The 13,263-nt window shown below is 40.5% G+C and overlaps 1 protein-coding gene across 1 annotated transcript in view; it reads left to right on the top strand.

Annotated features, from left to right (window-relative positions):
* LOC111158675 (fibrillin 1) overlaps nt 1-13,263 on the top strand; it is a 229,692-nt gene that overhangs the window by 102,715 nt on the left and 113,714 nt on the right. The window contains exons 6-7 of the mRNA XM_022520875.1: nt 2,696-2,893; nt 6,272-6,397. Coding sequence (XP_022376583.1) covers nt 2,696-2,893; nt 6,272-6,397 — 324 coding nt within the window. The remainder of the gene's footprint in view (nt 1-2,695; nt 2,894-6,271; nt 6,398-13,263) is intronic.

The raw sequence follows: 13,263 nt of genomic DNA, 5'->3' as shown, positions 1-13,263 counted from the left end.
ACATGGGAAAATGCTTTGGGCACAGTTAATATTCAAAATTATAGATTTAATATAATTCCTATTTTGTTATAAAGAAAAAAAAAACACATGTAAAATTAGGTTAAGATAATATAACCAATATGTATGAAAGATTTCTTTAGGTGGAGCTACATGTGATTTTTATTTTCTTGTTTATGTTGCTACCTTTTCCTAATTGTCTGAAATAATTATTTTTGAATCACAAAAATATGTAATAAAATGTTAAAAAAAGAAATGCCATATGTTAGATAAAGATGTATTAAATGCCTATAGGTAGTATTTGGAAGAATTGAGCCAAATAATGAAGGATTACAGCATTTGACTTTGCCCCTGTGTTTACTGCCTTTAAGAGAACTTTTGCTGCAAACTGTCATTGTGTTGTTATTTTTCTTTATTGACAGAATGAAATGAGGGTGGAGATCTATTCAACAGCATTTAATTTTTGTATTTTTTTTTTAAGATTTTACTTATTTATTTGACAGAGAGAGAGATCACAAGTAGGCAGAGAGGCAGGCGGGCGGCGGCGGGGGGGGCGGGAAGCAGGCTCCCTGCTGAGCAGAGAGCCCGATTCGGGGCTCGATCCCAGAACCCTGGGGTCATGACATGAGTGGAAGGCAGAGACTTAACCCACTGAGCCACCCAGGCACCCCTAATTTTTGTATTCTTGCTTGAATTCAATGCTATGTAAGAAAATAGATTTTGAATAGATCTGACATATTTTGAAACATATTAAATAAAATATACCTAGAATTTGGCTATATAAAACTGAAAAATAATCAGTAGGCTAAAATAAATGCACGAACAAAGTAAAAAGACAATAAACTGAGAAAGCAACGAGATGAGGCTAGAAAGGTGGGTGGGGCCAGAACATTAGAAACTCAAGGGAAAGAAAGGTATAAGGTTAGTTTTTTGGACACTGGTGGTGTTTACATACAAGCTAAACAACTTTTTGACCTGTCTGCATATCCTGTACCTGTGTTTACTTAATATTTTTCTTTAAATTGAGTTAAACTTTTTAAATTCATCCTCATCATAGCAAATGTATTTGTGAAATACGAGTCCGTTATGGTTATGATTTTTAATAATACAAATCAGAATTGACAAGTGACTATTAAAACCTGACCATCTAAAGCCATCTTGCATCCCATCAGCAATACACACAGCACGGTTTGGCAAGCACTTGCATGGAAAGGGAGATGTGGAGATGGGGACTTGACATTTTGAGCATGCTGTCCGTCTCTCAAGTGCTACCATAATTTGGGCCTCGTCCTCTTGCTGAACTTGAATGGGTGACAAGTGAACTGCTCAGAAAGCTCGTCTTTCCACATGGACGTTAGGGCAGCATGGGCATTAAGGCAATGCAGTTGAGCACAGGAGGCTCATTCCAGCAGGAAAAAAGTGAGAGTGAGGAAGAACATTTAGTGAGAGGGAGCTGCTGGGTCATAACTGCAGCAGAAAAAGCAGGAGAAAATACACAGAACAGAGGCGTGCCTACCTCCCTAGAGAAAGAAAGAAGAAAAGTCAAAACCTAACCCAGAGGTTTCATCAGCACACATGGTGACTTTCATAAGCTGTAGAATTCAGTGGTGAAAGGAACTTACTGGAGTTGTTTATTTTCTACTGGATCCCTGGACTCATAGGAAACTACCTATGCATTTCTGAAAATGACATGGGGAAGCATGCAGTTTTGGGTAGTGGGTAGACACTCATGGGTCTTGTCACAACTCAGCTTCCCTTATCTGTCAGATATACAGAAGGAGATATTATGGTCTCGATTTCTCTCAGAGACTGAGGACAGCCTGACTTTGGTCTTCTCTGCTCACTATGTGTTCATCTTCCTTGTTTTTTGGCTGTTCAATCCAGATTGACTTTCTCCTTTTAGCAAAACAAAACAGAATAGAACAAAAACTGAGGCAGACTTCTTTTAATCCAGTGAGAGTACTTGGAAATTCTCCTGTGGCCTTCACCTATCCCTGTCTGCTTGACGATGGACTTTTGCCCAAGGGTTACAATGATTTTGGACCAATGTCCTTACTCTTTACCTTAAATACCTAATGTCTTCACATGGGTAAATATTTTAAAATGCTTACTTATTTGTTTGCTTTCTTATTTTTTGTATTTGAAATAGGATGGGCCCAATCCAAAAGAAATGAGTAACCCATTTCTTTTGTTCTAGGAACTCCCAGGAAGAAGGTGCCATGACTTGCCTCATTGCAAACTTTGAAATTTTTTGCTTTCTCTAGCATGAATAATAATAGACTGTAATCTCCATGAGGACAGGGATTTGATATCTTTTAATCATTTAAATTTCCACATCAAGCACAGGGCCCGATTTATAGTAGGCACTGACACATATTTTTGAGCAAATGAATGTACATTAATATCATAATGCTGTGTACGTATAGGACCCCACTGTTTTCCATTCACTCATTTGATCTTAAAATGGTGTCTTCACAGTGGGTAGGAATTGGTGTTTTTATCCCCATGTCCTAGGTGAGGAACATGGAGGTGAGTGATAGAACGGTCTGCCCAAGGCTTCACACAAAGTCACTGATGTGTGGTTCCATCCTTGAAGACTCTTTCCCAATTTAGAGTCACGCGAGATGGGGCACAGCTGTTCCTCTGTGTGATGGTTCCTGCTTTTCTGGACCTTCATGGAATTCTTCCTTATTTTCAGATTACAGGACAGGCCCGTGTTTCACTGTGGTCAGCAACCAGATGTGCCAGGGACAGCTCAGCGGGATTGTCTGCACCAAGACACTCTGCTGTGCCACGGTGGGCCGAGCCTGGGGCCACCCCTGTGAGATGTGCCCCGCCCAGCCCCACCCCTGCCGCCGAGGCTTCATTCCAAATATCCGCACGGGAGCCTGTCAAGGTAAGCCTCTGGCCCATGGCGTTATTCATGGATTCATCTTATTTGCTTTGGAGAGCCATTCTCCAGTGAAGTTGGAGAGAACGGAAAAGAGGTGTCAGAGACATAACTTTATGATTTCGCTGACGGCATGATATCCAACTTAGGCATGAGGAGCGTGGCTCAAGAGGGAGCAGCTGGTCTCTCTGGAGTTTTCGTTGCCAGCAGTTCCCCCTCCGACCCCAGAGGTGTTTCTAGGGGCTGGTATGATTCTGTTTGCAGCAATGCTGTGTGTTGTAGCAATGCTGTGTAGAAACACCAAGCAAAATCTGTGAACAAGGTAGTTTGTTTTTCTCAATTTTTTCCCTTCATTTGATATTGTTGGAGTTCCTCTGTCTCGTGGGTTGTACTTAGTTGACCTCCAGAAAATTGTTCCTCTCTCCATTCTACATGCTACATTATGCTTTTTTTTTTTTTTACAAGTCAGAAATAAATTAAGATTTGTTTCACAGTTTTAAATATCCCCAGATGTCGCCTGTTCGCTTCTTCTCCTGCCTCCCATAGAAGCCCTTACTCTGTTTTTGGCTTTGATTCCTGTTCTTCCAGCTGTACAAATTCTTTTATTGTCTGGATGTCTGGCAGGAAACAGGAGGAAGTGAACGGAGGCAGTTCAGCACTAAACTGATGGGATTGAAAACTCCCAGGCTGTATCTGTTTCCTTTAGACATCTTCAGGGCTTTTTTTTAGCAAGTTGCAATATTTTCAGCAAATTCGGGGTACGCTTTTCTGAGGCAGACACATCCTAGTTTGGTTTTATTCTATATGTTGGTTCTAAGGCTAATAGGCAGTAAAACAGAATTTGGGTTTAATCCCACAGGTCTGTGGGTCTCCATTAAATTATACTTCCACAAATTCCACTTGTGATAAGCACTGTTGGTCCTGGCTCCCAACTACTATGTATAATATAATATACAGCTCCTTTATGTGCCGTTCAACTTGTCCTTCTACATGTCAGGAGCAGCAAGAAGTCACTTCGGAATGAAGGAATTACAGAGGGGTCTAGTGTGTGATTTTAGAAAATAAAAAGTCAGTTTTATTCCCCCTTTCTCGGGCACCTTCTTTATTTTTTTCTCATCCTTAGAAAGTCCCAGTGAGTTTTGAAGAAATTCTTGGTCTTGGTGTCTTGAAGGCAGCTACGACCCATGAAGGCACTGACTTAGACCAGAAAGCCAGAAGTGGTGTCCATGAGTCCTTGTCAGAGGTTGACACACTAAGAGAATTGGGGCAAAGAGAATGAAGAGGGAGAGGGAAGAGCGACTGCTCTGTGGCTTTAGTATGCATTTCCTATGGTCTCGACTTATCCAGGATTTTCTTTCTGTCCCTTCCCGACTCTACTATTAGACATCCAAGGTGGGGGGGAAATATTTCTATCAGAAATTTTGTGAAATGCATGAAATCAAAATGGTAGTCATATTGCCAATTTGAGAATGAAATTCATCGTGTTTGGTTGTTTTTTTTTTGAGTGATTCTGCTATTGGCTTGGGAGCTCTGTCCCTTTGCTGTTGTTTTCAGACCTTGAGCCTGATGTGAGGGGCCTGTGGGCAAATGGGTTCATAAAGGAGCTTATTCTGTCTTCAGTCTTGGAAGGTATGGCCTGCAGAGAAGAGCCCTCATTCATATTTCCTCTTGGCCAAAAATTATGACCAACAAGACTATCAAGTTTTGCTTATATGTACCATCAATTTCAAATAACATTTTAATAACTTATTCATTTATCAAGAGAACGGAAACTTCTGGTCTAAGACAAAATTGAGATCAGCTATAAAATATAATCTAATTATACTCCACATGTAGTGGTTCATTTGTGGGCTGGGACAGTCCATTTAAAACAGTGACACTTTTCTAGCAAAATAAATTGTTGCTCCTTTAGTATCCTTTCCTTCGTGTCGACTTTTCTCAAGAACACAGGTTATTAGAGATCTTAAAATTGCTGATCACTCTCTTGCTCATACAATGAGGAGTAAAACAAGAGAGTACACTAGGTTTCCAGATTTCTTAAAGAATATCCAAAGTGAGGGAAAGAAATGTTAGACTGCCTCCCTGGGGGTTCCTTTATTAAACTAGTCCTTTGTGTGTTATATATGAAGAGATGGAAAGAATGTACATGATGTATTTTTTACAATCTTTCTAACTGAACATAATGAGCCTGGAATGATTGCTTTTGTTCCTAGGGGGTTCATATTTGGGGCTACATGTGGGACCACAATTATTAGGTGCCAGGGATATAGCTGTGAACAAAACAAAGAACCTGCTCTCTGAAATTTGCATTAAAGACAGTGGATTTGTGAAGCAAAACAAAGCAAACGAGTATTTATCAGGTTGGCTGATGATTCGTCCTATGGAAAAAAAATAAGCAAAGAAGGGTGATGAATGGTGGCTATTGCTGTTAGATTGGCGGGAGAAGGATCCACAGCCAGAGTGGAACAGAGACCTGATGGACAGGACAACATGAATCTTTATGCAGCTTTATGGAGGGAGAATAATTCAGGTAGGGGGGCACTCCTATAAAGCCCCAGGCAAGTGCATCCTCGGTATTGTTAAAGAATGGCAAGGAAGCCGGTGTGGAAGGAGAAGAGTGAGAGAGGGAGGAGGCTAGAAGTGAGGTCAGAGAATAGAGGGAGCAGATAGAATCTTCTAAGATAAGGGCTTGAGTTTTGAGCTGGGAAGGACACACTCTGACTTACCTTTAAAAAGGTTCCCTCTGGTGGCTGCTGTGCTACTGAGACTGAGACTACACATTCATCTGGGGTGTCTCTCACTTCTTAGTCCGATTTCCTGGGTTGTTTAAGTTTTACTGTACAAGGCAATTATACAGAATGGAAGGTGAACATCTCCCATTTCATTTGCATTAAAACATTCACTGTGTCATGTGATCCAAGTGATCTTAAGTAAATTCTGTTTTAACTGAATCATTCAATATAAGTCTTAGAGACAGTTTTACTATTGAAATGTGTTGCATTATGATTCTGAGGATTTCTTGAATAACTCGTTATTACTGTCCGCCTTTTAATCATTGTATCCCAGTAATTTGCAGCATGCATAATAAAATCCATAAAAATCAGTATAAATATTCCCCCCTACATAGGGAAGACAGAAGGTAGGAAGAGTAACAATATTTGTGACTTCTTATAAAACATTATTGACCAAGTTATGCTACTCAAATAATTGATTTTACAGGTAGTTGTAGGAAAGTTTCTCACATCGTATTCCAAATATTGTAATGGACAAATAACTCACTGACATAAATATGGTAATATAATTGTAGACAAACTATCACATTTCTTCTGCAGTGACTTATATGAATCTCTCCCTCTCCTCTCTCTGTCTCCTGAAATCTGACAGATGTGGATGAATGCCAGGCCATCCCTGGGCTCTGTCAAGGAGGAAATTGCATTAATACTGTTGGGTCTTTTGAGTGCAAATGTCCTGCTGGACACAAATTTAATGAAGCATCACAAAAATGTGAAGGTAAGAAATATCATGCTTTGCAGTTAAGGGGTGGAGGGGAAGGCAAAACCCAAATCAATGACAAGCTTTATTGCAAATTGTTCCAAAATCCTTCTGTCTTTGTCATTCCTGTGAATGTGTAAATATCATATTCTTACCAGAAATAATATGCCTTTGTGCTATTGAACCAGAAAAACCCTGCAGCTTTTTCCACTTTTATAGACCCAAAATAAGAGATCCAGCTGAATCAAATTAAATATTAAAACATGAAATATTTTTGAACCAATATTTGGGTTAAAATGTTCAAGACACATGTTTTTGCATAGTTCTAGAGACATGAATTTAAATTTAATCATTAAATATTATTCAAAAAGACATATCTTTTGATGTTTTTCTAGTTAAAATGTATGTTTGATTTTTTTTTTTTTTGAGAGATTAACTCTTATGTTTATGCTCCTGGTACAAATTTAGTATTTCCTTTTCTGTCTATCAAATGGAAGCCTTTTAATGTTAATCAAACAGAAAAATAACTGGAGGTAAATTTGCATATTTGTATTTAGTTTACAGATTGAGCTCCTGAAAATGTGTGTAGAGAGAATGTGTTCATATTCACCACTATTGCTACTTGCCAAAAAGACCCTGGCATCCAAGGCCATTATAAATGCTTTTTCCATAAGAGGGAAATAAGTAGGCAGCATCAAACTCTCTTTTCTTTGATGAGTGCACATGTAATGTCTGGCGGTAATGTAACAAGTTATCTGTCAAGTCAAACTCAGCAGAGCAAACTTCATTTTCAGCTCTACTTGGTGGGATACAAAGTTTCATTCTGATTCATATGCACTGCTGTTGTATCAACTCCTAAACCCCAGCAATGAGGACTAGTTCATTCTAAGTCACTTGTCTGGGATTGGGTCTGGGTCCTTAGTCTTCTTTGTGAATAACCACAGTATATCATATGTGGGAAAGACAGCATCTGATTTCAGGTGCGGTTCATAAATTACACAGAAGTTTAATATCTACTTGCCCTGAAACTGAATAATCAGAAATTTGACTCTGCTCAAATTATCTTTATGGGTGCAAATTGTTTTGAAGTTATTAATCATCATAGAATTTAGAATGATATGTTCTTGAACATGCTATACCTGGTTGAGGTAGCTGTGAAAAGTACTCCAGTTCTAAGGAAGTGGGACCTCTTAAAAACATTTTAAGTTTCAAAGAACAATAAAGTTGACTCTTACAGCCCACTGTATTCTGGAAGTTATATTGTAGATCTATGTCAGAAGCAGAGAATGTTAATACTGAACGGGATAAAGAACATAACCAGTTGCACACTTTCAAATTAAATGTTTGAAGTCATTTAGATAGTGCTAAAATTCCCTTCTTTGGATTCCCACTCTGGTACTTGTTGTACCATATTATATTGTCTTCTCTCCTAGCTGTAAGCCATAACCTCTAATATTAACATTTAATAATTATATTTCCTAATATTTTGAAATTTTCAAAATATGATAGTATAGGTTTTTCAGATACCATTATATATGTCTCTTTATGCCATTAAGAAGCTGTTAGGTTTATAACAGTGTGCAAAATCCACATCAGCAGTGGGTCATGTTTCTATTTTCAGGCTTTCACAGCTTGATAGATGCAGCTCAGATGGGGTCAGCTTTAAGATTTACGGCACTATGGTCCCTATGATTTGTCCAGTCTTCATTGTTTTCTGGCATTCCATAGCTTCCAGCTTAGAGCAAAATTGTTTTCCATTGTCCCTTGCCTTTCCCTCAGACCTGTCAGTTAACATGGGTCATAATCGGTCACCTTGCACAGTTGTGAACAAGACAAAAGATGCACAGATTTAATACTCAGACTGAAAGAAAACTCATTCAATATCCTCTGTTAATGCTAAGAAGCCTATTATGGTGGTGTGTCCAATGGACAAAAAAAATTCAGTCTGAAAATTACTTAATCCTTTTTCACAAATATTTTTTTTTCCAGCTACATATTGAAATCAGTAGCAAGATAAAAACAGCATACTTTTGGCTAGACCTTTTTTTTTCCTTAGCCATCTATGGTTACATTAAATTCAGATGATGGGGTTTTTCCCCCCCTCCCTTTTTATTTTTTTATGCAAAATTGATACTGGAAGAGAATACCCTGTTAGTACTATGTGTACTCTGGCCTGGAAGCTGGTTTGGGCATTGTTGCCCTGTCTTACTGGGGTAGGAGAGTAATCAGAAAGTCCTCCAAGAATGTCTGGTGAGCTGAGTCCCCTCCTTCAGCTCTCCCTTGCTTTTCTCCAGCTCCATGCCTCATTGTGGGAATGTCGTGACTCTGGGCATAGGATGATTGATAGGATGGTAAATTGAAGGAATGCCAGAAAATCTAGCCCACACCACTGAAAGGATGAAGAGAACATCTGTGTGCCCTGGGAAGATGGTCAGGCCACAGTGGGATTCTGTGCCCTTGTGAAAATTGTTCTGGCACCTTTGCGATTACTCTGAGTGGCTTTTTGAAATGCGTCTTCCTCTTGGAAAGGAAAGAACTGGGTACCTGGAAGCCCACAGTAATTTATTTAAAAAACCAATTCCATCAAAAATTGGCTTTAGCAAATTTACAAGATGTTAACCTTCATTCCCTCAGTGATGGTAAGAGCAGTGTCTTTGTGAGATCTTCCTTTCGCAGAATTCTCCCTTCTTAAAATAGCCCCTTCCCTGAAACTTAAAAAAGTCATAGACCAAGTTTTATATCTATGCATGTAATTTAGATTCATTTGAAATGTAAGTTAACAAGCTGAAGTTGTTAGATAACAATTATTAGAAGAACAGATTGAGATTTATAGCTGTGATTTGAGAAAAAGGGAAACAGAGTTCATGCCCACCTTCCCTGTTGATTTTTCCAACGACTCTTGAGTGCGCGCATTGAAAGAACACATGAGCCTTTTCTTTTCGGAAACCAAGGCCATATTTGCATAGGTTACTGTGGGAGGAAATTAAGAAATAAAAAGTGTAATTAAAGGATTAAGTTTTATTTCTGGAAGAAGTCCCTTGGATTCCTAATTAACCACTAATATTTTGGGATTTAGATTATCGCCAGCCCAGCCTTCAGCAATTATAATAGCACTGCATGATGTGAAAGACTTTTTAAAAATGTAGCTCTTAAGCCTGTGCACTCCCTAATGCATGGCCAAAGCCCTGGAGAATTCTCCTTTCTAAAAGAATGACATATTTATCTGATGGCTACTTGCTCTCAGGGGCTCTTATCCTCCCAGGCACCAAGGAGAATTACTAGGACTACTTAGTCCACTTGTAGCTGGAGCTGCAGTCTGTGCAGCTGGTTGTAAGCCCTTGACTCCCACCGTTTAAGGTCACCAGCTCCCTACATGTTGCTGAACAAAATCTCTGTGGTGTAGACATAAGAGCACTAGGCACGAGGCAGACTCAGTCCTAGTCTTGGTCATGTCCCCGGTCTTCTGTGTGAAGTTGGATAAGTCAGTCACCAGCTCTGAGTGACTTCGACTTTCAGATGAGGAGTTTGAACAGGAGAGGATCTCTGGGGCTCCTTTCCTGGTCTGTAGTCCAGACTCCGTCCTCACATTTCTCATTCTTTCCCAGCTGTGATCAGAGAGCAGGTGCTGCCTAAGAAACCATGCAAGTCGACATCTGTGGTATGACTTAACATAGCATGGCTGGTGTTTTTTTTTCAATGTGACTTGAAGAATTAGCTTGTTTGCTTTTTAGTCACATATTTTACACTAGATTTCATGTGTCCAGAAAAGCAATGTTCGTCTCACAGATGAACAGGACCAGCAAAGCTGGAGAGAAAGGGTCTGCCATCCATGTCCCTTCTTGGCCTCACAGCAAGAGGCCAGCAGCTCTGTCCTCCCAGCAGCTCTGCCTCATCCTCCCACCCCAGGGAACCAGGGAGAAGGATCCAGAGCACAGAAACAGCTCTTCCCAGACAAGCCCTACTTCCCACCAGGCCTCCGAAACTGATTTACTTTATGGTTGGTGCATGATATAGACTGATTTACAGAAATGCTAAGAAATCCACTGATCTCAAATTCTCTCCGACATGGGATCCCTGAAATTCTATTAAGAGGAGATAAATGCAATGTGCTAAGAGCCTGGAAAAAAATAATAGATTGGTATGAATGAGTTTCAGAGTTTAAGTGGTTTCAATTCCAGGGCTTTATTCTGGCCTTTTACTGTGGACGGACTTCACCCCAGCCTGGTCACGAAATCAGAACTGCTATTGTCGAAGCAACGGGACTGAGAAGCAAGGAGGTTAGCAAAGTAGAAGGGCTCTAGACCCGAGAAGAAAAAAGGGTTTGTCACTGAGGAGAGGGCAATATAGGGAATTCAGCACCACTGAGATTCCTTCAATTCGAATAATTTAACCCAGTCCAGTTTTATCTTTATCTGGGTGAAATTGAGGGTGGTACACATGACAGTGTGTTTCCTGACTTCCTAAGCTTTGGGGGAGAGCAGGCACCTGAGTGGGAGCCCTGCCCCTCTCCCCACTGCCCAGCGCCTGGCACTTACACTTGGAGACTGGGGTCTAGTATCACTTTGTAAATGAGCCTTTTTGCTCTTACTTCGAGTTTTACTCAGGCTGGTTTTCAGAAGGCTTCAGTATAAAGCAAGAGTTATGCCTGGGCACCAGAATTCTAGAAACCAGCCCTGTGCTCATACTTACACTGTGAGGATTAGACGACTTGACACACATGAAACCTTTAATCGACGCCAGAAGCTCAATACCTGTCCGTGCTCGTGATTATTGTTGTTGCTAGCATCTCGGTAAAAGGGCCATATCTAACCTAGCCAGCATGTGGAACAGGTCTCCTCAGTCCTGCCAGTTCTTTCTATTTTTTAAATAACTTCTTTTTATATGTTTTGTCACTTAAATAACCTCTTTGGTTATTGGTGTAAGTGGTCTTGATAAGGATGGTAGTAGTCATTTATACTAACAGGTAGAACATTATTTCTTTTAATAGACACTATTTATTCATATGATCATTGGTAAGAGTTCGGTGACCCAAACATCAACCTTTAGGGACACTTTGAGGAAGGTATGTTCTTCTTAAGACCTCTGTGTTACAGCGATACACCCTCTTCTATCCTTAAATGAGGTTGTTGAACCCTCTAGGCTGAACATACTGGGTTTTGTTGTTGTTGTTGTTGTTGTTGTTTGAGAGAGAGAAGGTGTGTGCGTGCTGGGGGAGGAGCGGAGGTTAAGAGAGAGAATTTCAAGAAGGCTCCATAGCACAGAGGCCAACGAGGGGCTTGATCCCAAGACCCTGAGATCATGACCTGAGCTGAAATCAGAGTCTGACATTTAACTGACTGAGCCACACAGGTGCCCCTTGTTAGTTTTTAAGTAGGAGTATGGCTGGTAAATGTAGGAGGACTGATTGTCTTAAAATGTGTCTTCTGATTTTATGCTAGTTCTAGAACCCTAGACTCCGTCCTTGGCTGTTTCTCAGCCTTTCACAGACTCCAGTGAAATGTCTATCCATCAGAATAGAATATACATCTTTACCATTATACAACTTCACAATGACAATGCTGTTTATGTTAGCATTGACTCTAATATAAGCAGGGGAATATTGTTTGCTTTAGCCTCTGGCCTAGTATAGAAGAATGAGGATTTTGCTTTTAAAAAGGTTAAACTGCACGTAAACAATGTCACTGCTGCCTTTTTGACTAACAGGGTGAACTTGAGTCAGAAGACCCTTGAGTCTGGTCCACTTAGACCTCTATTTTGTTTTACAAGTGAAGAGTGGTACTTAAACTAGAGAGGAAATATTCTTCGTTTCTTTAAATTTAGGGCTTTCCAAGTGCCAACGGTATAGTCTGGCCATTGCAATACTCGCAGAGGTCTTGGGTTAAAATGCCCCTGTCCATAGGTGAGTGCAGAAAGTCCATTCCTCTTGGGGTCAAGGTCATGCAGATACCATGTGCTCTGTGTTTACCTATAGCCTAAGCAAGAGGTTGTCCATTTCCTTTCTCCCCTCACTGGTGCCACATCTATTGACAACTGTCAGTGTCTGAAGCTGGTTCTTGAAGAGCTCGCCTTGAAGGAAATGGTTGGATTTGTCCTAAGGAAATTTTAGTATGTCCTTGGAGGAAACCAGTGGCCTCAGGCCTTTAGGGCTAACCCTGACTGTGGCCTCCATTGACGTCCCAGGCTATTTGTGAATTGGAATGGTTTTCAGAGCTTTCCCTGCTGGGACAGATGACCAGATCATTCACTCATCTCCAGGATCAGTCACTGGGTATGGGCACCCAAGCTGGGTGTAGTCCCCAGAGGAGGTGGCTCTCTGCGGCTCGAGCAGTCCAAGGAGGAGCTGAGAACCGAAGGTCATCTAATGAGAGTGTCCCTCATGCTAAGACAACAAGCTCTCCCTTGAGAGGGATCTGGGTGGAGTGTCCCAGTGTCCCCCACAAATCACTCACTGAACCCAAAGAAAACCATCATCATGGCCGTTTGGGTGCTTCTGAGGACACCATGATGGCCAAGTCTTGGTCCTACTCAGACCACATGCTCTTCTCGATAGGATTTCAGTATCTGCTTGTGGAAAATCAGATTGAGAAGAAACACAGGAAATGATGCAGAATATTGAATAAACATAACGGGAACCTAACTCAAGGCAAAACAGGAGAGAACAGGGAAAACCACATCTTAAGCTAAATGACATTTGGAATACTAGCGTGCTGTCATTACTTGATAAGAGCACATGGTTTTATATTTTACAGGGGACATTTCTATTATTTTGTTCTAATCTCTTGAGCTTTGTAAGTTCCATGGGTAAGCCTGAGTTGAGAGAGGAAACACCCACCGTTTGAACTCTTTTATAGGCAGGTTTTGTTCTGTGGAGATTGGTTGGATCA

The sequence above is a fragment of the Enhydra lutris genome, unplaced genomic scaffold (genome assembly GCF_002288905.1).
Source record: "Enhydra lutris kenyoni isolate GAN:26980312 unplaced genomic scaffold, ASM228890v2 scaffoldscaffold4, whole genome shotgun sequence".
Lineage (NCBI taxonomy): Eukaryota > Metazoa > Chordata > Mammalia > Carnivora > Mustelidae > Enhydra > Enhydra lutris.
The sequence above is the reverse complement of the archived record's forward strand: the minus strand, read 5'-3'. Positions and strand labels throughout refer to the sequence as shown.